Source organism: Carassius carassius, chromosome 3 (genome assembly GCF_963082965.1).
Source record: "Carassius carassius chromosome 3, fCarCar2.1, whole genome shotgun sequence".
Taxonomy (NCBI): Eukaryota; Metazoa; Chordata; class Actinopteri; order Cypriniformes; family Cyprinidae; genus Carassius; species Carassius carassius.
Genome location: NC_081757.1, coordinates 8,441,201 through 8,456,126, shown reverse-complemented (window position 1 = coordinate 8,456,126; position 14,926 = coordinate 8,441,201). Strand labels below are relative to the sequence as shown.

The 14,926-nt window shown below is 34.1% G+C and overlaps 1 protein-coding gene across 5 annotated transcripts in view; it reads left to right on the top strand.

Annotated features, from left to right (window-relative positions):
• arnt2 (aryl-hydrocarbon receptor nuclear translocator 2) overlaps positions 1–14,926 on the top strand; it is a 90,953-nt gene that overhangs the window by 74,357 nt on the left and 1,670 nt on the right. For 2 of the 5 annotated variants that reach the window (XM_059527362.1, XM_059527380.1), the window contains 4 exons: positions 210–309; positions 1,129–1,270; positions 4,100–4,265; positions 14,607–14,752. In XM_059527362.1, coding sequence (XP_059383345.1) covers positions 210–309; positions 1,129–1,270; positions 4,100–4,265; positions 14,607–14,752 — 554 coding nt within the window. Of the gene's footprint in view, positions 1–209; positions 310–1,125; positions 1,271–4,096; positions 4,266–14,606; positions 14,753–14,926 lie in introns of all 5 variants that reach the window. The other 3 variants (XM_059527344.1, XM_059527370.1, XM_059527353.1) reach the window with 2 other exon arrangements.

Sequence of the window (14,926 nt, the reverse complement as noted above, 5' to 3'; positions counted from 1 at the left end):
CTTAATGTGCATCTGGAAAAACAATTTGCATTATCACTAGATTTGTAACGTAGGTATTTGTTATAATACATAATGTACTTAAGTTGGTACTATAACCCCTGTGTGGCTGATAAAGACGTTGCTGTAATGTGATGTTTGACTGTGTCTCCTCTCTTAAATGAAGTCATTCAGTGTGAGCTCGATAAGGATCTGTGTGTGTTTGTGTTTAGCTGATAAGAAGATGATGGTGCCATCCTCCACTGCTGGCGGACAGCAGTTATACTCTCAAGGCAGCCCCTTCCAGCCTGGACACTCCGGCAAGAGCTTTGGGTATGGACAGACACAAATCAGATGAAAGAAACACAATCTGCTCATTTGATTGCTTTAATGCAGAATACAGCTCCAGTCACACAAATACCACAGTTTTCACATGCAAAATCAGAAAAAAGTTACTGATACAATATTGTTCAAAACGTTTGGTTAAGTTTTTTTTTAAATACTTTTATTCAGCAAGGATGCATTAAATTGACCAGTTTACATTGATCAAGTGACAGTAAAGACTTATTAACATTTATTAAAATAAATGCTGTTATTTTAAACTTTCTATTCATCAAAGAATCTTAAAAAAGTATAACTAATATAACTTTGTATAAACTAAATATAACTAATATAACTAAGTATAAAAATATAACTTTGGTGTGAATGGTAGGTGAATTGAAAACATCTATTAGTCACAAATATTTCTTTCTGGCCATAAACCAATTTATGCCATTATTGAATTAAATGCTTACGCTGTGTGTTTTTGAAAAATACATTTGACAGAAAAAAATGATAGATGTGCTTCAAAATGCCACCTGTCACCAAAATGTTGAGCCCTGTCATAATTTAGGGAGTAGTTGCTTATTTATATATATGTATATATAATTATTAAATGTATAAATATAATTATTATTTTATTAATGAAAAATAATTTATAAGTATATATGAAAAATATATTATCATATCATAAAGGCTAAAATAGCATTGGTGTAAAGGGGTCTGTAATAAAGCATTGTACTTGGTGTGAAAAGGCTTTCAGATGTTTCACAGAGAATTAAGAGGATGGTTTGGTTTAATTCAGTCACATGATGTGGTGCGTGTGTCTTTCAGCTCATCTGTGATCCACGTCCCAGGAGTCAATGACATCCAGTCCACAGCTGGCTCAGCTGGACAGAACCTGACCCAGATCTCTCGGCAGATCAACGCCGGCCAGGTGTCCTGGACAGGTAGCCGACCTCCTTTCTCCAGCCAGGTGAGAACGATCCCATCGTTGGATTTGTGTGACTCCGCTGCCCACTGCCCATTGGCACTCTAGTCTCCATTAGCTTAATAACAGTAATGGAATATTCCTCTTTAGTGGTGTGATGAGAAAACTGAATCCAGATCCACGTTAGGATGTGGAGCAATGGCTGAAAAACATCTTCAGGGCTCAGTAATACACTTCATACTTGAATAAAAAATATCTGTACATACACACACACACACACACACACACATACATATATATATATATATATATATATATATATATATATATATATGTATAATAGATAGATAGATAGATAGATATACAACTCATTAAATATCTCAATAAACAAGTAGATAGAATATAAAAAGAACAGGGAATGCTATTGTTAGATATAGATAATGTAATATATACATGCATTCGTACAAGCACTATTTTTACTATATTTTGAAACACATTTTGGTATGTTTAGGGGCCTATATATATATATATATATATATATATATATATATAAATATGTGTGTGTGTGTGTGTATATATATATATATATATACACAGTACAGACCAAAAGTTTGGAAACATTACAATTTTTAATGTTTTTGAAAGAAGTTTCTTCTGCTCATCAAGCCTGCATTTATTTGATCAAAAATACAGAAAAAAATGTAATAATGTGATATATTATTACAATTTAAAATAATTGTTTTTACATTTATTATACTTTTAAATTATTATTTATTTCTGTGATGCAAAGCTGAATTTTTAGGATCATTATCACATGATCCTTTAGAAATCATTCTAATATGATGATTCATTATCAAAGTTGGAAACAGTTCTGCTGCTTAATATTTTGTCAGAACATGTGATACTTTTTTAGGATACTTTGATGAATAAAAAGTAAAAAAAAAAAAGAGGCTATGTTTTTAAAATATAAATATTTTGTAATAACAATGTACACTACTGGTCAGTAATTTGAGGTCAGTAATTTTTTTTCTTTCTTTTTTTTTTTAATAAAATCAATACTTTTATTCAGCAAGGATGTGTTAAATTGATAAAAAGTGATAGTAAAGAAAATATATTATTAGAATATATATTATTAGATTTTTTTTTTATTTTGAATAAATGCAGTTCTTTTTAACCTTTTATTCATCAAATATATTAGACAGCAGAACTGTTTCCAACACAATAAATCAGAATATTAGAATGATTTCTAAATGATCATGTGATAGACTGGATGTTATATGTGACACTGAAGGCTGGAGTAATGATGCTGAAAATTCAGATTTGCATCACAGGAATAAATTATTTTTAAGTATATTCAAATGGAAAACTATTATTTGAAGTTGTAATAATATTTCACAATATTACTGTTTTTTCTGTATTTTTGATCAAATAAATGCAGGCTTGATGAGCAGAAGAAACTTCTTTCAAAAACATTAAAAATAGTAATGTTTCCAAACTTTAGGTCTGTACTATATATATATATATATATATATATATATATATATATATATAATATATATATATATATATATATATATATATATAAATTATTTATTATAATACAAAGCCTGAAATGACTAAAATAATTAATATTTTTATTGCATATATGAAAACTGGATAGCGGTATGAATGGAAACTGTACAATTTGTGAGTGCAACACAATGTCCAATTAAAGTAATATGAACCAGTATAGGAGAGGGAATCATTTGGGACGTGTTCACTTTTATATCATCTTTTAGGCCATCCGGCTGTGCTTAAATGCTTAAACTTGAAAGGGTAACCAGGGTCATCAAGAACCTTGCGTGTGGTGCCCAGGATAGCGTGTGTGTTTTTAATCAGCTCTGAACTGAGTGTGTGTGTGTGTGTGTGTGTGTGTGGTTTATGGTCTGTCATCTGTATTTCTTTAGTAAGCAATAAAATAGATGTATATCATTTATTTTATTTTTTTCCACCAGTCATGTCACATTTATAATATCCTAAATAATAACATGTGTAAAGCCGTTTGTTATGCAGAAGACCAGAGAAATGCTGGTCCACAAGAATCTCTGCGGTTGTCCATTGATTAAAAGCAAAGCCTGTTGTCTGCAGCTGTAATTGTGTGATTGCACTGCCCTTCCTCTGCTCAGCTCAGACTTTTAGCCCAATTGTTCTATTTGTTGTTAAGCAGATACAGACACTCGGCCCTAACAGAGTTTCCAGGGAAAATTAGTGTAGAGAGAGCACTAGAGATTCTGCAGAACTGTAAAATAATGAAGTGGAATGAAGTTTACTGGGTTCCAAAAATGAGATTTATATAACAAAAACACAACATTTCTGCACTTTATTTGCAGCTAAAATATTGTGTTGTGAAATTCAAATTTTTTAAAAATGTTTTTGAAACTTTTCTTTTATGATCTCGTTTGTCTTGTTTAAAAATACAATAAAAACAGAAATATTGTGAAATGTTATTGCAATTTCAAATAACTGTATTCTATCTGAATATAATGTAAAATGTAATTTATTTTTGTTTTGGATCATTACTCCAGTCTTCAGAGTCACGTGATCCTTCAGAAATCATTCTAATATGCTGATTTGCTGCTCACAAAACATTTCTATTATCGTTGTTGAAAACAATTGCTGGTTAATATTTTTGTGAAAGCTGTCATACATTTTTTTTAATGAAATCTTTTGTAACGTTACAATTGTCTTGATCAATGAGTCCTTGCTGAATAAAAGTATTAATTACTTAAAAAGACCTTTTGCATTGACATGCATGTACAGCAATTGGTTCAATGGCATGTGAAACAGCACCTGTATAATAATATCCTCACGTCTCCTGTCGTGCCACCACAGCAGCAGATTCCCGCTCAGTCCAGTAAGAACCAGTCCTCACCGTTCGGCATGGGTTCCGGTCACAGCTACCAGGCCGACCCATCCTCTTACAGCCCCCTGTCCAGCCCCGCCACCTCCTCGCCCTCTGGAAACGCCTACTCCAACCTGGCCAATCGCAGCACTGCTTTCGGTAAGACCTGCTTATTTATGACAATAAAGGCTTGTTGCACCAAGGACAATAACATTAACAGTAAAAACAAAGTTATAGTTTAACATATAGTTTAACGTATAGTTTAAGTCCACAACGCGTCTATAATGCTAACAGCACAGAGGAACATTGTCTTTGGAATAGCTGTTTTCTCAGCTGATGAATGCTAAAAATGTTGAAAGCCAATCAGAATCTGCCCTGCTTTAAAGCACTCAAGCATTTAAAGTGACAGATGACATAATTGCAGCCTATGCTTATAATAAAGAGAACATTATCATGCATTGTTGTGGATGCTAATTTAGTTGTGGTTATTGTTCTTGGTGTTCATGTGCCTTAAATTTCACAATGTTGTTGCATATTGTTTACTGTGCTAATTTTGCTGCATTCATTCATTACTTCAGTTATTAATTATCCGATGTGATCGGGTAGAACTTCCAAAGATATTAGGAATGTCAAACGTTTTTGTACTTCTGCAACTCCTTGTGGTGCACCATTCCATTGGTATATTTGCTTTTATTAATATCAAATATAGACGGTTTCATCGAGCGCACGCGCCTGGACCTAAGTTAACTTCCGGTCTGTGTTGTGTATATCGGTCTGGCTGCAGTGCCTTCTACAAACGCAGTTAAAGTCAATGTGATGAGTAGACTGAAGTTGGGCTCAGGTGGTTGTGCTGCGGGATGTGTTTCCCATACATTTATTTATTTTTGGAGACTCGCCACAATTTTAAAACTGATCGATTTTCTAAAAGGCTTCGTTGAATAAACATGAGTAATGTACTGCACGTTTAATAATAATAATTCCTTACATTTATATGTTTAAATATCAAAACGAGGCACAGGTGTTTTTATATCGCTGTATTTCTGAAGGAAGACTTGCGTGTTATATGCCTGATAAAGCAGCGTGTGAGCGTACCAGCTCTGCTTTGTTTACAGCTGTTACTGGGGAAACCTCTATTTCTCGCCCTTTATGTCTATGCTTTAAAACATCTCCTGCTGGCTAAGAATGAATTTGCATTTTCATTAAGTCCACCTGATCCACGCGGCAAACATATTTTGTTTGTTTATCAAAAAATATCTACTCTAGAGGGACTTGGCTGTTGTTATTGAGTTGTTACTATTTGGAAGTCTACCGGAAGTTAAGTTAGGTCCACAAAAGCGCGCATGCAAAGTAACGTTTGTTTATGTTGTTGCCGTTGAAACCGTCTATAGAATATAGTAATATATAATAATAATAATAATAACAACCATATTTTCCGGACTATAAGTCACACTTTTTTTCATAGTTTGGCTGGTCCTGCGACTTATAGTCAGATGCGACTTATCAAAATTAATTTGACATGAACCAAGAGAAATGAACCAAGAGAAAACATTACCGTCTACAGCTGCGAGAGGGCGCTCTATGCTGCTCAGTGCTCCTGTAGCCTACACTGAAAACATAGAGCGCCCTCTCGCGGCTGTAGACGGTAATGTTTTCTCTTGGTTCTTGGTTCTAAATAAATGCGTCTTAAAGTCCAGTGCGACTTATATATGTTTTTTTCCTCGTCATGACATATTTTTGGACTGATGCGACTTATATGTAGGTGCGACTTTTAGTCCGAAAAATACGTAATTTATTATATAACAATTTATACCATGGTCTGCCTGAATTCTCGATTCCGATTGGCATGCAGGTATCTATTAAAATACAAACACACACAGAAAGATATAAGCCACATTATATTTGCTACATTATATTCCTCAGCAACAGCTGTTTTTGAATTAACACAGCTTCATTGTTTGTAGAGAGATGCACAGATAAAGATACATTTACTTTAAATGCTATAAATCATTCAAGAGCTATCGAGCCGTAACTGACAAAAATAACCATAATTTTTATCCTTCTGTAAAAGCATCATCAACAGCTTTATCTTGTAAATGCTGTCGAATGACCAAGGTATAAGCAGGATAATGCAGGGCTATCTGTCGGGTGGTTCTTGGCCTCCACATTGTGCGTTAAAATAGTTTAATGAACAGCTAGCCATGCATTATCCCTTACATGTGTATTATATTTATGCACACGTAATTGTGCATTTTTTGCTTTACTTTTGACACTCAGAAATTTCACAAGCAATAACAAAGAAATGGCCAGTTACATTGAATTAAACATGACATTTTTGAATAAAATATGCTCCAATAATCTTAGTTTACTTCAAAGTAAAAAAATGTTTAGCATTTTTGGACATTTATAGAAATGTCGGTTTTATTGGTTCCAAAATATTGGTGTGATTGCGCTCATTAAAATAAATAATAAAATAATAAAAATGCAAAGAAAAGTAATTGGTTAGTATCTTGCTAATTATGCTAACAAAATGCCAGTGACATGCTTATCATGCTAACAAAATGCTAGTTACATGCTAATCATGTTAACACTATGCTATTATTACTAGAATCATGCTAGCAACATGTTAGTATCTTGTTAATTATGATAACAACATGCTAGTAACATACTAATCATGCTAGAAACATGTCAGTAACTTGCTAATCATTCTTGCTAGCGTCATGCTAGAAACAGCCTAGCAACCACCCCAGTTACCCAGAGGTGGGTAGTAACGAGTTACATTTACTTCGTTACATTTACTTGAGTAATTTTTGGGGTAACTAATACTTTTCGGAGTATATTTAAAGATGGGTACTTTATACTGTTACTTGAGTAAATTTTTGGGGAAAAATCTGTACTTTTACTTCGTTACTGTGGGCGACGCTCCTCTCGTTACTTTATCTTAATGCAATAAATGTTATAAATGCTTCAGTTTATTTCAAACGCGCCGTCTACTTTTCTCTGGACAATGAGCGATGCCCATTCGCGAATGATTCATTCTTTTGAGTCAATTCTGTTCAAAGGCTTGATCAAACCAATTGGCTAACGAGTGAATTGGTTCATGAATCAGTTTGAATGAGTCGTTCAGTTCCCTGCCGCACGTGTGAGCATCTGAAGTGGTTCACTCAGAGTTGTAACGTTTAAGAACATCAGCAGCGTTGAAAACGGGGCTATGGAACTGCACTGAATTGAAAGCAAATCTGCAAAGGCTATTATTTGCTTGCGATGGAGATCCTTATTAGATGAACACCACGTGTGCTGTCTACTGTTTAACAGGTAATAACTTGGGCTACATTCGATTACAGTCCACGATACCACTGTGACATTAGTTTGTTGTACGTGTGTGGCTTATAAGAGGGGAGTCAAGTTGAATGCAGCTTCCAAAAGACAAAAAATAGCCGATAAGATTTTATTAATTTTAATACAATCACACCTGTGCGAGTAGGCTACGTTCAGCAAGTCATAACATCAGCTGCTAAATTCAGATCTGTGATTGCTTGCTGGCGCTGAGCCAGAGATAGATGTGTTTTTACAGCGCTGCACATTATAACCAATCACACATGATTCTTTTGAGCTTATTAAAGCATTGGCCAATCAGAGGTGTTCCGATGAGTCATCGCTAAAATGCCGGTTCTTCCTTCACTCGCTCGCTGACTGAATACCTCTTTCTTGCGAATTCTCTCGCAGAAACAACAAAGTGCAGATGTGTGTACGAATCTTTAATTAAGATATTGATTTCACAGTGTTAACAGTTTCAGTGATTTTAATGGGAGTTTCTGAGAGTGATTGAAATCTAGACTGTCAGTGAAAATGATCTTTAATAATGTAAATGTTATTTGCTCTCTTTCTGAACAATGAAAGATTAGTAGCAATATTTATATCACATTAACTTTCAATGTTAAATTCACATTTAATATAAAGTCAGTCGTATTAAAAATATGTTATGGCATGACACCTATATCTGTTACTTAAGTAAACAGACTGGGTTTTATAATAAATTACATAAATTGGAGTAAAGGCTGATGAAATATATACATTTATACACACACATACATTACATACATTTTATCTATATATCTAAATAAAAATAGGCTCAGTATATATGACCCAAAGTAACTAGTAACTAACTACTTGAGTAGATTTTTTTATCCGATACTCTTTTACTCTTACTCAAGTAACTATTCAAGACTAGTACTTTTACTTTTACTTGAGTAAATATTTCTAGAAGTACTTTTACTTTTACTTGAGTACAGTTTTTGGGTACTCTACCCACCTCTGCAGATACCCTAGCAATGTGTTTTATACCCATCTGTTTTGATAAACTGTATTGCTTTGAAAATATTCAAGCTTTAATCTTTAAAACTACAATTTGAATTGTAACTTTCAAACTACTTCAAACTGAAAACTTTCAGACTGCAAGCTTTTAAAACCTTTTCCAACTTTCTAGCTAGGCTTTTTTAAGCCAACTTAAAGTTTGTCTACAAACTTTTTAATCTAGTTTTCCTTGTCTTTTATCAACTGCTATTACTAATCTAAAAGTACGGATATCCACTAGCAAAATTTGATCATAGTGACAAACTCAGACTCCTGCAGCTCTATTTGTACCTGAATCGGTTAAATGATCTCACCGTGTGATTGACGGAAGATACGGTGTGCTCCTCAAACCGTGATCCGATCCAGCCTGACCTCGGTCATATAGAGGCCACATTACAGCACCTCTGGGAAACCAGTCCTCCTGGGGGCCCGTTCAGATGGCTGCGTAAAATGTTTTTTAGATGCACAAGGATTTATACACTTCCATATAAAACCCAGACAGTAACGGACAATGACTGAAACAGTCGTTTGTCTTCGACAGAAAGATGTGTCATGAACAGCAGACAGTGTGAGGACTGTATGGCGTCCATAGTGAGACAAAGGGTTTTGTTGTTCTGGTTTCTTTGGTTTGGCCACTTAATCTCTATTGTAGACGGTATGAAAAACAGATTTCTGTGGTTTGAATGATCACAGTTGTTGGACATCAGGTAATTAGATGTTTGTGTTCGTAGTTTTACAAACGTAAAAGAGTTTTACTCTTCAAAAATACTTCTCAGCAGTGACTATTAATCATGAAAGTGTTAGACAGTGCGCATAACTTATTCAGTGAGTTTAGAAAATGACTTTTTAATGAAGTTATTGTTGCTTAAAATGATAGCAGTTATATAATACAGCTGTAGCCATGCATTACAGTGTTTTACTATGGTAAAGGGTGTTCTTAGTTAATAAATAACTAAATGTATTAGTAAGTTTGCTCATGATATATTTAGTATATTTTTTCAGAAAATTGTTTTGCAGTATATTTTTATAATTTACTATTTTGCATTACATATGCATTACATATAGTATTTTTCTAGCATATATTGGTAATGTTAATTATCATAATTTAAATATATGTGCGTGTGTGTGTGTGTGTGTGTGTGTGTGTATACAATTATAAATATATTTTAGAATATTATAAATCTATATTTTTATAATTGTTGATTAAAGTAAAATAATAAAATACCTATAATATATAATATTAGATAAAATTTTTACGATTATTTATATTACAGAATGTGTGTGTAAATATAAAATAAATAAATATTGCATGTTTATTTTTTATAGCTAAATTATTATTATTTAAATTACAGAATTTGTGTGTGTGTGTGTGTGTATATATTATCGTATATATATATATATATATATATATATATATATATATATATATCGTATTGAACCGTTCGGTACGAGGCTTTCGGTTCGGTACGCGGTACGCATTATGGACCGAACGGTTCGTTGGACTAATTAATTATATTTAGAAAATAAAAAAATTGTGAAATATAATGATATGTGTTCAACAAGGTAGCCCAATAACCCAAACGACATAACAGGCAACGCCCCTGACACCCCCGAAGAAGAAAAAAACACCAACTTATATGTTTATGTTAGGCTACTCAGTCAGGCGCTCGCTCACTCAGTAATACACGCTGAAGGCTCGTTGCAAAAGGGCCAATGCGTTTAACAGACCAGAAATAGAAGATCCTCCAACAACCAACAGGTCTGGTGTTTGGGTGCACTTTGGATTCCCTGTAAGCTATAATGGTGATGGCAAGAGAGTGGTGGATAAAAAACAACGATATGTCGCATCTAGGGTAGGCTACACCAGCGGGAATACAAAAAAAAAAAAAATACAACCAGCGGGGATACTTGAAACACGTCAACTCATTTACGCCGACATCACCTTAGTGTGTCAGTATCTGGGAAAAGAAGGAAAAAAGGAGAAACATACAAGCAACAAACTATCCCCGCAGCATTTAGACAGACATTTCCAACGGATTCAGACAGGGCAAAAGACATCACCACGGCGATTGGTAGGCTACATTTAAATTATAGCCGCGGATATGAGACCTTACTATTTACCATTCATTCTATCATCACCATTATAGCTTACAGGGAATCCAAAGTGCACCCAAACACCAGACCTGTTGGTTATTGGAGGATCTTCTATTTCTGGTCTGTTAAACGCATTAGCCATTTTGCAACGAGCCTTCAGCGCGTACTGAGTGAGCGAGCGCCTTACTCTGTAGTGGAAAACATAGGTTTTAAGAACATGCTTAATGTAATTGAGCCCCGTTACAATATTCCTTCAATAGCCCATTTCAGACAGACCGTAATTCCTGCTTTGTTCCAAAAAACATAAGCCCTATAGAGAACCAATTGAGTAAAATCACACTCAATATAAAGAGTTATAGAGTTCCATATAAAAAGTTACATCTTTGTATTTGTTCATAACTAATATAACATTTTCATTTTTTTTTTATAAGGAGCTGTTTTTGTTTTATACAGTATGCTGCTAACAAAACACCATAGAAGATGGGTAAAGAATAGCTCCATCATTGTTCAATGTAAAAAAAAAAAACATACTTTGTTAGTTTTAATAAATAAAACATTTTTTAAAAATCAAGGAAATTTATCTGCCAATTTTTTCTCTTTGCTGTATCTAAAACGTACCGAACCGTACCGAAGATCACTAGAGAAGATCACGTTGATGGAACATCAGTCAAACTCTTGGTCTTGACTTGTGTTTCTTTTGTCAGGACTTTAAACAGCCTGCAGTGGGTTTAATTAATCTGTCAAGCCTCGCACCTTTTAAACTCATGCAAGAGAGATCTGGTTTCTGTATCCTGACACTTTAAAGTGAGGAATTTGACCAGCGTGACACGAAGGGCACAGATACACAAAAACAGTTGTGCAACTTTTCACATTCCTCGACCAAAGGCAGAACATGCTGAAACTGTAGAATCGTTGTTATTGCATTACATCCGTTTAAAACCGCCTCGGATTTCTCCATCACATTCAGGTCGACAAACCGAATTTAATTTGAAGCCGGGCGTGCGTACGAACACTTTTACAGGATGAGATTTTTTCCCATTGTTGTGTCCCTCGAGGGAAACTCTCTCTACCTTGAACCTGTGATTAGTGTGTCCACTTAATAAGGAATTTATGTTAAACAGGTGACATTAAAAACCCACTTCCATTTCAAGTGTAGCAGGTTCTGAATGGCTTTCCGAGCCCTGAAGGCTTCTGCCAGCCACTTGAAAATGAAGCCTTGTCCAGATCGTTCTCTTTTAATATGCTGTCATTAAAAAAAAAAAAATGGAACATTTATCTTCGCCTCCTCACGTGGACAGCACTTAAACACGCATCTAGAGGAAGGACTCTGAGACTGCAGGAAGACACAGTGTCCTTTTCTGTATTTGGAATAAATCTGTTTAATCCCAGTTTTCAGCAAACTGAGTGCATGTATTTTAATTTTAAGTTTGTGTAAGTGTGCTTTATGTGTGGTCACAACTGACCAAAGAGAAACAAAAACTGCTTGGTTGCTTAAAAAGACTTCTTTAAGTCTCTTTTGCTCACTAAGGCTTAATTGCTTTGATGAAAAATACAGTAAAAGCAGTAATATTGTGAAATATTTTTTAAAATTACAATAACAGTTTTCTATTTGAATATATTTTAAAATCTAATTTATTTCTGTGATCAAAACTGAATTTTCAGCATCATTACTCCAGTCTTCAGAGTCACATGATCCTTCAGAAATCATTCTAACATACTGATTTGCTGCTCAAGAAATATTACTGATTATTATCAATGTTGAAAACAGTTGTGCTGCTTCATATTTTTGTGAAAACAGTGATTCAAAATTGAAATGAGCAGTATTTATATAAAAGTTTATTTGGAACAATGCAAAAGATGATGATGATGATAATAATAATAATAAAACAAAAAGGTCTAATTATATTTATGCTGTATAAAACTATTGCTCATCTTAAATATTTTATACATCACAACATCACATGCACATCACATACACACACACACACACACACACACACACACACACACATGCATAAATTGCTGTATAAAATATTAGAATCTTAATTATTATAATATTTTAGTTAATAAGCTTAATTACTCAGTCTCAAATGTTTAATTTAGCTGAAATGTACTTAATAACTTTCTTAAAGTGTTAAAATGAGGGAAGTTGTACCTTACACTTCTCCCAAAGTACTTCAAAAACCGTATTTTCATATTTCATATTCAGTTCTGATGGAACTGGGAAGTGACAGGGGAGCACATCACTACCAGAGCAGCGGTTTGAAGATCAGAAATGTCATTTCAACATTTTCATGTCTTGATCCGAGGACAGATTTATTAGGTGCCATTATCAAATGCTACGAACTTCAGAAAATCAAATAGTTCTTTATTTGTAAATGCTTAATGCTAGTTATTGATTCCAGTACATGATCAATGTTTTTCACAAGTTTTCAGTCCCCACAAATAAATAAATTAATAAATGCATACCACAGAGTAAGAATAAGAGAATCGCCTAGTGACTGTTTACATAAAATCAGTACAGTTCTATATTTACAGATAAACCAGCTTTGGATTTGTGCTTCATAGTTCGTACAATGTAGTCTTACTTTCCAAGCTAATGCAATGCATAAACAATAATCACACGGCATTCATTCAAACATTTCATGCTGAGATAATTGCAGTCTTTATATGTGTATGTGAATTCCAGCACGCTTTCAAAAGCTGCATTTATCGTTATGAAAGCAAGAGTACTACGTGCTTTCAGTCCTCGTATTGATTGAAGAGCGCTTTGGAACAACAGCAAAGCACAGCTCTTTCTTCAAACCCCGTTTGTTTTTTGTCACGCTGGCTTTTTGTAGCGTTACAACTTTGAGAATCATGTTTGATGGAGTGACCGGAGGAAAAGCGCTCCAGCCACCGAGGGAGAACACTTCATATTGATGGGGATGGAGAAAAATGGCTAGGGGAGAGAAACGCCACCAAAGACGAATATAAAAATTGATAGAGAGATTTACGAGGCGCGTCAAACAGCCGAACCTTCAGGGAAAGACGTTCAGAAACAGAGGGCCGCTCTCAGCAAGCGCTAGCACCCCGCGGGTGAAGACACACTGGATGCATGTGTTTCAGTGATTCTGTCAGTCTGTAGTAAATGTCTCTCCACCCATGCCACAAATTAAGAGAAATGGAGGTCGTACGCTTTAAGTTTTTACAAGCATGCTCTATTGAGATGTTGCGGAAGCAGACGTGCTGGAGTTAATGTGGAAGTTGATACCATAAAGTCTAAATATGTTTTTTGAGAAATGGCGAGGGATCAGGATCAGAGTATTCTGCCTTTTTTTTCTTTTCTGTTGAACACTTTTACTATTGTTTTAGTAATTTTATGTATTTTTTTTTATGTATTTTGCTTTTTTAATATTTCTATTTAGCTTTTTTTTATTTAGTAATTTTATTGCTTAATTATTTAATTTCCTTGTTTTTTTGTTTATAGATTTTAAGTTTTTCATCTGATATTTATTTTTATAAATAACTGTTTTTTTTTTTTCATTTTATTCAGTTCATAATTTTTTGTTGTTGTTGTTTTTAGTACTGTCAAGCGATTAATCGCGATTAATTGCATCCAAAAGAAAAGTTTTTGTACATAATATTATTAATATAATATTATATTATATTATAATATTATTTAAACTTGTAATTCAACTTGTGTATTAAACAATATAAATGTTTTTAATAGTTAACTGTAATAACATTTATTTTATTTTATTTCAGCTATTTTATTTCAACAAATGGTTTTTAATAGTTTTACTTAAAAAAAAAAAAAAAATTGGTTTTGTCCAAATTTTTTTACGTTGACGTTTTTCATGCAATATGAATTTTTTATTATATTTCATCTTTCAATTAATATTATTTCAGTTAAGAATAATGACACGTCACAGCTATTTTGCATACAAGAACCTTTCACTGGTATTGCAAAAAGAACTAAAACACCATAAAAATGTCTGGGGCACTGTCCATTGTTCTTTGAGCTGAAGAAGTGTGTTGGTGGCGCAGTGAATGTGTCTGTGTTGGTTTGTGCAGATGTGTCGGCTGAGAGCAGCCAGAGCGGAGGGCAGTTCCAGAGCCGGCCGTCTGAGGTCTGGTCTCAGTGGCAGAGTCAACACCACAGCCAGCCGGGAGGAGACCCTCATCCTCATCCTCAGTCCAGCCAGTCCGAGGTCTTCCAGGTGAACTCACACATCACTATCACTAGCCACCTGTGTCTGCAGTACAGTGTGCAGGTCTCTGACTGACCTGCAAAATCACAAGCTGCACTTAACAAAACTAAAGAAACGGAGGATTCAAATAGAGTAACTTGTACTTTTATACACTTTCATTTATATACTTTGATTCATTTATTC